Source organism: Larus michahellis, chromosome 7, assembly GCF_964199755.1.
Source record: "Larus michahellis chromosome 7, bLarMic1.1, whole genome shotgun sequence".
Classification (NCBI taxonomy): Eukaryota; Metazoa; Chordata; class Aves; order Charadriiformes; family Laridae; genus Larus; species Larus michahellis.
In genome coordinates, this window is record NC_133902.1 from 49328368 (window position 1) to 49341569 (window position 13202).

The window sequence follows — 13202 nt, forward strand, 5'->3', positions numbered from 1 at the left end:
AGCATTTTAAGATGAGGCAGAGAAGGAGCATGGAGTTGCAAAGACATAGCCATGCATCCTCCCAACTCTTGATGTTTCTCCAAGACTCTCACGTCCTGCTGAAGTTTGCTTGTAAAGACATTGTTAGAAGGCATTTTCATGCTTCCCCACAGGAAAAAAAAAAAAAAAGTAACTCAGAGTTCCCCTCTGCATTAGGCTCAGGACAGCATTTCCTCGACAGCCTCTGTGGAAGACCAGGGTTATAAATTCTCCATGCCTTGCTGGCTCTCCTGCCTGCCTTTCCAGCTCCCTTTCCTAGGGCCAACGTATGCTTTTCAGGGGCAGGTTAAGCCAACCCAGATATTTGGGGCTTGGCATGGGGTTGTGCTCCTCAGCACAGGTGTTGATAAGCCCCAGAGCACCCCTTTCCCTATCGTATTTCTGCAGAGAAGCAGGAACCTCCCTCCTTGGCTGCAGCTCGCTCACAGACAAAGGGAAGGTCCCAGCTGGTCCCTGCTGCCAGGACCTAGCTGCTTAGGTGAGGGCTGGGTGGGTGGACACAGCCTTCTCCTGGCCCTGTGAGCCATTCGAGAGGGGGCAGTCTGGGAGGACCTCAGCTGTGCATACCTCAACAAACAAAACTGCACTGGTCCTATTTTCCCCGTGTTTCTTCAAAGACATGCTGGAAAAGGAGTCTTTTATTTTTATTGCTCACATATTGATGTCCCAACTAATGGGACATCACAACATCAGAAAGGCTGAAGACCGTTTTACTAAGTAAATACTATACTTTTAATTCATTCAGTGAGATTGTTTCCTGGAATAATCCAGGCTGTGCAGCATCCCATGTTGCCTGGGGAAGACCAGAGGCATCTCCCATCGAAAGGATGCTAAGCCAGGAAAGGCCTGTCCTGCCCAGTCCCCAGCTCTCCTAGTGATCCCAGCACATGTCCTTTCACAGTCTGCCCTTGCGTTAGCAGGGTCAGAGCAGAGAGGGAGGCTCTGAAGGGACTCCATGAAAAGTGCTGATTGAGCCAGAGCAACGGTCATTCCTCTGAGAAAGGACTCGGGCTCCTGCTGGGGCACTGAGGTTCAAGAGACCAGGCCAGGCCAGGTATTATCCAAGGCTCTCTGCACAGTTATCCAAGGGAGGCACCTACTGAAAATGGTCTGAATATGATGCCTGTTTCTTTTTATGAACTGCTAAGGGACCCTGTAGATGCCTTCTGTTTCTTCTCCTCCTTTGAGCTGTGGTACCTCAGTGGATTGCAGGCGCCAGGGCAAGTAGGTGGAGTAGAGAGTTCAGTTTGTAGCATGAGGTTTTATATTCGCTCTGACCCGAAGCCAGCAGCCATAACATCTCCACGCCTCTGCCCCACTAGTGAAAAACAAGCAGCCAGGAGGAAGGGTATAAAAATAGCTCCTTGAGTAAAATCTATTTCCTCTGTATTTAGTCGTGTGTCTTGAAATACATGTAGTGTGGTGGGAAGGGGGGAGTTGTTCTGTAGCGTTTGGCCCGTCAAGCTAACGGGAAGGTCATCCTGAAAGAGCAACAGGAGCATGTGGATGGCTTGTGTCTTGTGTTTCCTCTGAGGCCAGACTAAATTTAGCACATTCACAGATGGACATTGGACCGTAATCCATCTGGGACTGCGGGGGAAAGAGTGGGATCTGGGTTGTTTGCCTAGGCTTTTTGCTCTATAGCCAGCTTCAATGAGCTACCATTCATTATTATGTTCCTCATGGTTCTCTGCCTTGCCCAATATGCTGTAACTTACTGCCTGATCCTTACTGCCTTTTCCCTGAAATGTTGAAAGTTTAACCATGAAGGAAAAATAAACCGCCGGTTCTGGGTTCCTGCCTGACATCCCTACTAACTTAATATCAAACCGTGGATGTCCCTTTTAATAGCATCATCACAAAGGTTGAACCTATGTCTGGTACTTGCAAGAATTGCAGTAACACAAATACTAATGACTGACGATTTTGGCTTCCCCAAAATGTTGCTTCCTCACTCTTTCAGCTTCCAAGCAGTTAAAGGGACTAATCCTAAATGCAGTATTTGCACCCTGCGAGGCCTGTACACTGCTGGGCTGGTCCTTCCCTTGCTAATCTTAAACAAATATTTTATGAGTATGTTTTGAAATGAACTAGCTCTGCTAAAAATCCCATTTCCCTGACCAGTCTGAGCTGGAGATAGGCAAACTGCAATGCAAAGCACATGTGTATTAAATAATATATTTCAAGTAATTGAAATTATGTTTCTGTATATCTGCTTCAGCACACTGCACAGATTTGATGTATTGATCCTGACACAAGGCACCTGATTTTCCTGTCATTTATGCAAGCACTTTGTCAGAGCAGTTATTCCCAGGTTACACACTTTGCAGAAGAGCCTGAACCAGTGTCAACTTTGCTTAGTTCAAATTAATCCCAAATTCTAGAAAGCAGAGTTAATGGTATTGTCACTATGATGGTCTAAAAATCTAGGGCAGGAGGTTATTTACATAAATGTCAGTGTATTTTTTTCCATTCATATTAACTGGTCTCACAAAAGATATTATCTCTTCTTACAAATGCTGCTTTTAGCTCCAGAATGGTGAGGTTTTTTTCTTTAAGAAAGAGTCCATATTTGACTGTATTTTCCTTCAATATGTTTAAATAAGTTTCTCACAGTTCAGAACAGCTAAAGAACTGTTCCCTTTTTTATTATGAGGTCAAACCATTCTTGTCTTTAGATGTCCTAAGCATTTATTAAAAGGCGCTATTTTACATACTATCATGTAAATGGAATGGGTCCAGCGGAGGGCCACGAAGGTGATCAGAGGGCTGGAGCACCTCTGCTATGAGGTCAGGCTGAGAGAGTTGGGGTTGTTCAGCCTGGAGAAGAGAAGGCTCTGGGGAGACCTTATAGCAGCCTTCCAGTACCTAAAGAGGGCCTACAGGAAAGATGGGGAAGGACTCTTTATCAGGGAGCGTAGAGATAGGACGAGGGGTAATGGTTTTAAACTTGGAAAAGGTAGATTTAGATTAGATATTAGGAAGAAATTCTTTACTGTGGGGGTGGTGAGGCACTGGCACAGGTTGCCCAGAGAAGCTGTGGCTGCCCCATCCCTGGAGGTGTTCAAGGCCAGGCTGGATGGGGCTTTGAGCAGCCTGGTCTAGTGGGAGGTGTCCCTGCCCAGGGCAGGGGGGTGGAACTGGATGATCTTTAAGGTCCCGTCCAACCCAAACCATTCTATGAGTCTATGATTCTATGTATTCTTCATAAATGCACTTAATAATTATTGATTTTGCAGAACTGTAACGCAGTGAAATAAGTAATTTTTTTCTTCATAGAGGTTGCAAAATACAAATTAAATTTTACGCAGTGTAAAAATAGAGATAATTGCTTGCATATTGCAGTAAATGTTGAGATGGCCTCCAGTCTCTCTAAAGGTGTGCCTTCCAACAGAAACAATAGTAATGAACTATCCAACACTTCGCGTAATAAAGCAGCCCTGACTTCTCTTAAGCAAGACAATTTGCAGCTCACGCGTGTTGGTGAGTCCTGTTTGCATGGAGTGAACCTAAGGTTCCATGTTTCTCACCAACAACATTAAACTGCCTGATGCCAAGCTACAATTTTTTATTGCCCTTTGCTTTTGCAAGCCAAAGACATTACAAGTTAGTAGTAGCACCCAATGTTCATATTTCAAGGGCATTTTTCTATTTTCTAGACTAAGGAAGAAGATTGAAATCTTTCAACTCAAGATACACTTTAAAAAAGTATTTTTAGGTCTTCATACATTTCAGTTTTACTTTTTCCAGACTGTACCCAGATCTTTATTTCCTCTGCAATTTCATGTATTGTCAGAATTTTAACAGCTGCATTTTGCCAAGCAATATATACCCAGTTTCCCTGGAAATCTATGGGAATTGCATTTAGGTATCAGAGAACAGATTCTGGCCTTAAGAACCAAATGACGTTCTTCAGAAAAGCACTGAAGAATTTATTAACTCCGCAGGACTCTTACTCAGTGAGATAAGCACATTTTTCCTTCTACTGACTGCAAAAGTCAAATTAAGTTTCCTGCAGCGTGAAGAAATCAGGGTGCTCTTGCTGCAAAGGAAGGCCGTTCTAACCCATGAAAAAGCTCAGTAAAAAAAGAGTTTTTTGCATGGATGGCAGGGGAAGGTAGTTCAGGCTTTACACCCCAGTAGTCTTCGTGGCCATTGCACATCTGTTCAGACAAATCTTCTGTAGCTGTGCTATGCATACACAGTGCTGCTCCACAGGACGGCGGCTTTGTACGTAGCTTTCACCTGGGAGCTATACACCTTCTGCAATGTTCAATCTGCTACAGCCTTTCCTTATGTCGAAGATGTGACTTTCTGCATGTAAAGATGCGAAAATGCACATTCCACTCCCCATCAGCTTGGTCATTGCCATCATAAAACTTGCTACAGGACATGCAGGCACAACGAAGACGGGCCTGATCTCAGCAGCCCTGGGGGCTGGTGATTTTCTCTGCTGAGTAAAAGGTAGTCAGCCAGATGGAAGAACCCATTTTGACCTGCACAGGGAGGCTGAGCCTCTCTGAGCATCCAATAGGTGTCCTGTGCCGACCCGAGCAGGCAGGATCTACCATAGTGAGTGGGATCACTGAGACCAGGAGATAGTACAACAGTACAGGTGACGCAACATTCATATACCTCGAGGCTTTGCAGTAAAATCTCAACAATAATGACAGGAGAACCAGGGCAGATCAAGGAACCAATCTAGGCTAAAATGAACATTTTTTTTCCACCCTCGGTTAATTTTAACCTGGATCCGTTTGCGGATCAGATTCACTGTGAGGCTGCACAAACATTTCTGTTGGCACAGGGGAAGCCGCAGGAAGGAGCAGGCACCTGGGAGAGACAGAAAAGGCAACAAAGGGTTTTGGCAGGGCTGTTGGCTCTTGACAACTCAAAGTGCTCATGGAACTATTGTGTAATGTGGAGCTGTTACGTACCGAGAGATCAGCTGAACATAGGAATTAAAAAATACTCCATGACATCATGTACTTTTCCCTTTCACAGAAAGACAACAGGGTTTTCTGCTTGAGGTGACTGGAAATGCCAACGTGTACAAGTCCAGCTTTTGGCAATGTCTGATGCTACCCAGCAGAAGGGGGATTTCTAGAGTATTTGGTGCTGGACTAGCAATCGCTCACTGATGTTTCCAGGAGCAGCATTTCTGTACAGGACATGAGCAGAAATCTTGCCTGCCTGCCTCCATCCTAGAAATGCCATTATTGCTCATCTGTGGACACTTAAGAATGAAAGTGGTGCGCAGAGGTGCTCCACACTGATCGAAGCAGAGGGGTTGTTTTCTAGCCACTCATTCCACCAGCCGATCAAAATAGCTTAAAAACTGTTTTTTTTTAACTCTCCACACAGCAGGCTGCCTGTTAACGTGTGCCCTTGTTATTTATACCCACCATAAGTTTCAGTAACAGCTTTACAGATTCTTTTATGCGTGTCTTAGATGTGGTGTTGTGAATCAGAAAGCTTTGCCATCCTAAACATTGCCTGGTAATAATTCCTCTGCGTTCTCTTTTTACCCTAGACAAAAAGGGAAGTGGAAAATACAATTAATGCAATAATTTGGCCCAAATAAATAAAGGCTTTTACAATATTGACATTGAATTTTATTTTAATTCCAGTCCAATTCTTCCAGACTGGCCAAACAGAGAATATTTTCTAACTGGCAAGCAGTGTGTGCCAGTTTTTTAATTTTTCTTTTAGCTTGCCTTGAACCATAATTGTGTTGGTGGGGGGATAGTCGATGAACAGAACTTGCAGTTTTCTGCAAAACATCTCAGGAAAGTAGTCTGAATACTCTTCCATCAAAAAAAAAACCAACAAAAAAAAGCCCCAAAGAAGCAAACAAAAAAACAAAGCAAAATGAAACAAAAACAAACAAAAAAACAAAAAAAAAACCCAAAATAAAACAAACAAACAAAAAAGGTAACAACTTACTCTAAGGAAGGAGAAATGCCATTTAAAGAGAAAATTAGCTGTGGTTTCTACCATCCGAATAGAAGAACCTCAGGCAAGTTGAGACAGGCAGGTCAGGAATACTTCTGTGACACTGTTAGTCTGTAGTTGCTAAAACAACTCACCTTTGTCAGGCACAAGCGGGTGAGGCTCCAGTTTGTCTTGGAGAGCAGACCATGATGGGCTGAGATAGGCTCCTGATTTCCCCACTGAGACCCAACACACTGAGACAGGAGCCAAAACATGTCCAAAAGGCAGCGCTTTAATGCTTCGTGTCTTCCATCATTGGGTATTGCAGTAACTCCCAAAGATAAGTCTCTGCTCTAATGGAGATAAGTGCTTCAGGAAATGAACACAAAACCTGCTTTAAATTTTTATTTCACTCTTTTTTGCTGAAGAATTGGTTATGTCTTTTTTTTTTATTCTGATCAGTAGCTTGTTCAGGATGTGTCCACCATCCATCGTAGCTCCCCAGAAACCAATTAATACCGTACTAACATAATGTATGTGGCTCCACATACTGAGCTTCATATGTTAAACTGGTTTGTGAGGTGAGACTCTTTGCTGCAGCCACATCTGACTGTAACTCATCTGGTGGTACTGCTGGTGAGTCAGACAAGTCCTCTCTGCTCACACAAGACCTTGCCGAAGCAGTAGAGCCAGCCCAGGGGCAGGTGAATCTGCGCTGAGGTCTTGGAGGAAGGCAGCAGGGCAGGACTGTACGCCAGTTTTCTAACTGTTTTCTGACGCAACTCACCATCAGAAAATGGCTACTCTGCTCAGGAAGTAGCTGCATATATAGTGGAGTCAGTTCTGTGCCCAGGAAACCAGAGGAACTGGAGAATGTAGGAATCTGTTCTGATATACCTGAAAGGTTGAAGGGGCACATGCATTCTGCAGGTCTGTTCTGCTCCTGGGAGTGGATGAAACTCCTAGACTATACCTACATTAATAAGTTGGGGGCAACTGTAAGTTCCCTTGAAACAAACGGAATCACATGAAAGCAAGTGTGTGTATCTTATTCTGCAGTCTGCTCTACAGCCATCCACCTTGTGCTGTTCATTAGGTGATCTTTTTCAGACACTTTTGGGTTAAGTCTCCGAACAACTTCTCTTTTTTTCATAGGCTCTTTCTTCTTTAGAGGATGCAGAGAAAGAAAAAAGATGGGTTGTAAATTAGGAAAGAAAGTTAGGCTAGCGTCAGTAGGGGACTTCTGATGTTTGGGAGAGGTGGGTTGTGCAGTACATGAAGGTGAGGTCCATCTCAGCAGAGCAGACCGATCTGGCTGTGGCCTTTAAGGCTTTACGGTAGAGTTGGTGGACCAAACAGGATGTTCTTTGGTCATGGCAACTCTTCTCAGTTGCTGTAAACCCATCCCATGCTGATGTTTACAGCAGAGGGATCAGGAATGATATATTCTAACATTTGCTGAACATATGCCTACATTGCACTTCGGCGTGGAGTTTGTGCTGGACTGTCTATATTTCATCTTAATTTGTTTGTTTTAGCTAGTTGAGAATGTTCTTTTTTAACCTACCACTGTGCTGAACTGAGGAGCCAAAAACCTCTCCTTGGAGTTGTGCTCCCTTGAGCCAGGAGGGAATATGACTCTATTTATTTATTTATTTTTAATTTATTTGATCTGTTTTAATACCCAATAAAGTTGTTGTTTTTTCCAACTGGCATGACAAGGCTCTGGCTATTTTTAAAGAACATGGTTCATTTGATTTAATCTAATGAATGTTTAGTGCTGTTGAAAATAGCTGGAGCCAGAGCCAAGAATAATGTACTGAAATGTGCTGGTTGAGCAAGGACTGCTTCGCTCTGCCAATCTGCTTTCCCTCCAATTGTTCACATTTACCTGGTTTTGCGAGTAGCATTTGCAGGCAAGACATATTGATCGAGGTGCTTTTTAATACCAAATCTAAAGACTGGTAATGTCAGAGCCATATTTTGCCCCGCTCGTTTCAAGAGACATTGAACATAACGACTCTTCTTGTTGTTCAGTATAGGATGTCTAATCTCTGTTTCAGACCACTTTAAAGGGAACGTGAACTGCTGATATCCTTTTATTGCACGCAGGAAAATTGAGGCATGAAATGATCATTTTTTTCCCCTAAAGTCACCCAGAAAGCAAGTGGGAGAATCAGTAAAGAAAGTAGTCAGCTAGCATCTACCGGGCTTCTTAAGCTGCTGTGTAACTCTTGGCTTCTCCATGAGCTGAAACTAGACCATAGTCAGAAAACAAATTCTGCTCCTGGGGTTTCTCCCTGGCTGGTTCTCGACACGTCCGTGTTTACTGTCCTGCCTGCACCATCTGAATTGCTCTGCAGGGGTACATGACTCTCCCTATTGATGAAGCTTAAATTTCATGCATGTCCTTGTACTATGTGAATATGTCTCTGCAAGTCACATCACATAGTTAACTGATGTATTTAAAACTTTATGAATCCGTATTCTTTTTGCCATCTATGAGTTATTTCTGATAGATAGCTGTTTCCCTATTCCTTCATAAGAAAGGAGTAGCTAATACTTAAGCTTCATTGGATTAAAAAAATAAATTGGTCATAATACATCTTACTTCGTCATAGTGGTACCCGTAGGGATGGATTTTCTGCAGAGATCACTTTACACCCTAAAGCACACTGTAGGATTGACTTGCATAAGTAATGAACAGGTGCTCCTGACGGCTATTACATTATTCATCTCTCTCTGTATGTGATGGGGGGACGGAAACAGCACCTGTTACTATGGGAGAAATGTTGTCGCTGCTGTTCTGCATTACAGACCTCCAGGGCAATCTGGGCCAGGCTTATTTCACTGCATTTCTGTTGACCCAGATGAAGCCAGGGCAGTTTACATTCTCTAGTTGTTTCGTCCTGTGTTTCCCTCAGCTAGGTCCCTCGGTTTATAACCTAAGGAAATGAAATGGCTGCTGCAGGTATGAGGGAGCACTGGAGACAGTGTAAAAATGTATATGTTCCATCTTTCACCCTAAAATTTGCACAAGAGGACTGGGTAAAAGTATTGGAACTTACTTCCCCTTTACAGCATAAGTCATTTCTACAGACTCTCTCAGATCTCACATGAAAGCAACTCATATGCCAGGGGACTTTCTAAAGGTGTGTTTAAGAGCAGGCAGAACTAATTTCCTTGTCATCCTGACATTAGACTGAGATGCCTTCTCTTCCATCGTCTGTGTTGCATAGGGCAGCATGCTCGGCCTGTGGTGCAGGCACACCACTATTAGCCTTAGCTTCAGGTGCAGCACGTCAGGACCCTAAAATTTCCTCGGCCACTCTGCTGCAGATAACAGCAATTGTCTTCGTGCCAGGAAATCTTTCCTTGAAGAATTCCCTGTAACTCAGACATAGGTTAGAGAAAGGGCAGGAATGTTTTCTATGCCAGGGGACATACAGGTTATTCAGGGACTAGAGAGTCACACATTAACGCACCCGTCCAATAATGACATGAAAAATATAATGTGAACGTAGGAAGTGAGGTTAAGGACCCTTTCTAGTTCCAAGCAAACGCCTCCTCACCCCTCATGTAGGGCAAGTGGCCTGTGCAGGTTTTCTTTCCCCCTGCGTGATCTCTGCAACACTTGTAATTCCCAAAGGCCGAACTCCCTACTTGACACTAAAGGCTCAATGCTGCTGACCTCGTAGTTCCCACTGATGCTGATGGCAGAAGCCTTCCTCATCCAGGGCTGAAGCTGAGCTAGACTGTGCCAACAGCATGTGTCCTCTTCTGCTTTAGAGGAGCTAATTGATATGATGTGATTATTAAGAGTATGTCTTTCAGTCTTATTTCGTGAAATATTTATTGCGTGTATAATTCATCAGTGAGTATGCATAGATAGATGTATTTTTAAAGAGTAACTTTTTAGATATAACCTTCACAATATCGCTAGAACTGTAAAGGGGGGAAGAGGAGGGGAGGAGGAAGCCTACTTCCCCCCACAATAATGACTTCAATTCTGATTTAATTAAGCAAACAGTTTTTCAGAGCTGAGATTGCATCTTAAGTACGTTTTTAAGTTTAGCTGCAATTGCAAGAGCTACAAAGTTGTCTCAAAACCCTCCGGAGAGTCTCGGACTCCACCGCCTTAGCGCTGTTTTACTGAAACTCCAGCCCCAGCACCGCTTCACTGCGTTTCTCGGGCGCCTTTCCTCGGCCCGGTGGCTCAGACGCCCCCCGAGTGAGGCCAACCGAGCCCCCCGCGCTCCCAGCCCTCGGCCATGCCGGGCTTTGCCGCTAGGTGTCCCCGCCAGCCCCGCCACCGCCCGGCGCCGGGGGACGGCGCGGGGGGGCCCCCGCACGCCCCGCAGCCCGGGCTGCAGCCGCCGAGGCGGGACCTCGTAGCGGCCAGCTCTTCCGGGAATCTCGGGAATTTAGGGGTGAAACGCTACTTTTAGGATGTTTCCTAGTTTCTTAAATGAGGATTTGATAAGATTTAATAAGATTTTCCTATGATGACTTTTAAAACCTACCAAGAGCAGGGCTGCGGCATACGAGGCACTATATAGGGACTGCTCCTGCCTCGGAGCCCATATCGCCAGTCCGGGCAGACACTACGTGAACAGAGAAATGCCAGTGACGAGAATGTTCACCTTACCGCTTTTTTCTGTTTGCATGAAGCAGGCTGAGTTTAGGTGGGAGGCAGCCAGCCCATAGGGCAGAAGGTGGATGTGGTATGACAGAGTGGATTAGAAAAGAGAGAGACATGGTATGAAGCAGAAAGCAGAGGAGAAGTGAAGAGCTGCCTTCCCGAAAGAGCCCCGCTCTAAGTTTCCTGAATCACTCAGAGGCCCAAAGCTGGTGCCTTCTTACTGCCTTGCGCTTTAGGTAGCCAAAACAGCTGCCTGGAGAGCTGCTGCCTGTTGTGCCATGGCAGAGACAAACAGTCTATAGGGAAAGGGAGAGGCAAGATGGGTGGGGGGGTCCTAGCTGGTTCCTAGTCCACCTCTTCCTTCTCTGGGTGCAGCTGCGGTTTCTTTTTCCAGTGAGACCTATTATCTCCCTCCTACAGGCACAAGAGCCCTGAGTGTACCCCCGAGACATTCTTTTGCATCTCCCAGATAGGCAAGGACCCAAGTCAAAGAAAGACACAACACATGTTCTTATGTATTGAAAAGCACCTTGGTGCTCAAGGGAAATTTACAGGAAAATTTTGCACACTCCAGGCTTCTTAAGAGGTTGTCAGTCCTTCCCGTGAGGCTGTAGTCAAAGAACAGTTCCTACCCCGCAGCCAGAAGTGAAGCAGGAAGGTTTCATATTTGCCGTTGTGGTGGAGGGAGTCTCTCAGAGAAGATCTCTGGGACTCTCCTGGCACCGGGTACTGGGGTCCTTCTGCCAGGGTGGCTCTAGGGTCTGCAGGATCCCACCTGGCAGCTACATGAAGTCACCCAGCACAGGCCTCCCCCGGCCAACAGCACCCACTACATAGGTGCAAACCGAGGTGGGTTTGTGAACTCTGTGCTGAAGCTGCAGCTGTCACCTTCTGTCTAGAAACGGCCCTTGGCCCCACAGGAGCGTCGCTTACTCAAAGCCATTAGGCAGCAAACCAAAAGCCTTAGTCCAGCTCCCCAGTCTGTGGCACCGGTACAGCCATGCCCGCTCAGGCTGAAGTCCTGGCACAGGGACACAAAGCACAACACTCTGCTCTTCCCTCTCCATACACGCTTATGCCTGGGAGAAGCAGCTTGTTGGGTTTGTTCAGCTTTCGATACCAGAGCGCAAAACGATGATGCTGCCACTCTGGAATCCTGCCTGACCTCCCCTACCAGCTGCCTCCAGCAAGGTTCAGGATGTTTTTGGCACCTCCAGTTTTCCATGCTTTAGGTGGGAAATCCTAACACAACAGGTTGGCACCTTCCAAAGCAAGCTGTGCATCTGGATCTCAGGCGGGTTGGTCCATGTGTCATTTACCCTACAGTGCTTCAGGCAGGTTTCCTACAGCAGAAAGCAGCCGGGCAGAGCAGTTGGGATCACAGCAGGCTGGATTTAATATTTTCAACTAGTTGTGAAAAGTTTTAGCTGTCAGATGCATATGCCAAGGAATGGTGCTGGGGAAAAAAAAAAAAGAGTAGTGAACTTTAAAAAAAACACAGCAACACAGGTTTTGCCTTTTAAAGACTTTGGAGGAACCCTCCTCCACAACATGTCACAGCTTCAGCAAACTTCCTCCCAGGCAGTTTTTGTCTCGCTACCGACTTCGCGGCCGCCGGCCCGAGCGCGGTCACACCATTTTCCTCCCCCCGAAAACTCCTTTTCCTTCCAGACAGAGGCGGGAGCCCCGTCTCCGCGCAGCCCCCCCCTCCCCGCCGGGCCGCGGGCGCGCAGGGCGCTCCGCCCGGTTGCAGGAGGCGGCGCGGTGGCCGCGGTCCGCGCTCCGCCCCGCTCCGCCCCCGGAGGTGCGCGCCGCGCACGGCGGGGACAGCGGCTGCTGGGCGCCGCGGCCGCCAGCGGCTCGGCCGCTTATCACGGCTATTTTTACATATTTTTTTGGCTTTAGGGCTTTTTTTTTTTTTTTAATTGTGATTTGTTGTTTTTCCCAAGCGGGCCGGTGGCTCCTTGCCATGAGCAGCCCGAAGGCAGCATGAAAGCGGGCAGGCGCGCCTATCCCGCCCGCTCCGGTGTAGGATGGCTCTTGGCGAAGTGCTGCTGCTGCTGCTCCTGCAAAGGTCGGTGGGGTCCGGGGTGCAGGGAACGGGTCCCCCCGCGGGGGCTGGGTCAGGCGCCGGTGGGCCGGGGGCTCCGCGGGCGCAGCATCCCCCCTTTCCCCCTCCGCCGCCCGCCCGTTCTGCCCCGGGACGAGCGGAGGGAAGGGGCAGGTGAAGGCGGGGAGCAGCCGGGGTCGGCGCCCCGCAGCCCCCTCCGCAGGGAGCCGCAGGGCCCTTTCCCCCGGGGGTGGGCGGGCGAACCGGCCCCGGGCATCGGGAGGGAGAGGGCTAAAGTTGACAGGATGCATTTTATCGTTGCTGGTAGGAAACACCCTGGGACTCTAAGGTCAATAGGGCGGGGAGAAATATTTGCTTAAATGAGATGTCTTCTTTTTTTTTTTTTTTTTTTTTTTTTCCCCTCCCTCTTTCTACTCTTTCTTGGGCTTGGATAGGAGCAAAAAGCTTTGAGAACATCTGTTTCTCACAGTTCACAAATCTCTGAATGGTGATGTGGGAAGGTCTGGGGAAGCTGGC

The 13202-nt window shown here is 46.8% G+C and overlaps 1 protein-coding gene across 15 annotated transcripts in view; it reads left to right on the forward strand.

The window, feature by feature from the left end:
- KALRN (kalirin RhoGEF kinase) overlaps window positions 1-13202 on the forward strand; it is a 522320-nt gene that overhangs the window by 432535 nt on the left and 76583 nt on the right. The window contains exon 1 of one of the 15 annotated variants that reach the window (XM_074595398.1): window positions 12424-12689. The exons of 12 other annotated variants lie outside the window; for them this stretch is intronic. In XM_074595398.1, coding sequence (XP_074451499.1) covers window positions 12605-12689 — 85 coding nt within the window. In that variant the 5' untranslated portion in view covers window positions 12424-12604. Of the gene's footprint in view, window positions 1-12423; window positions 12690-13202 lie in introns of those variants that run through there. 2 more of the 15 variants (XM_074595399.1, XM_074595397.1) reach the window with 2 other exon arrangements.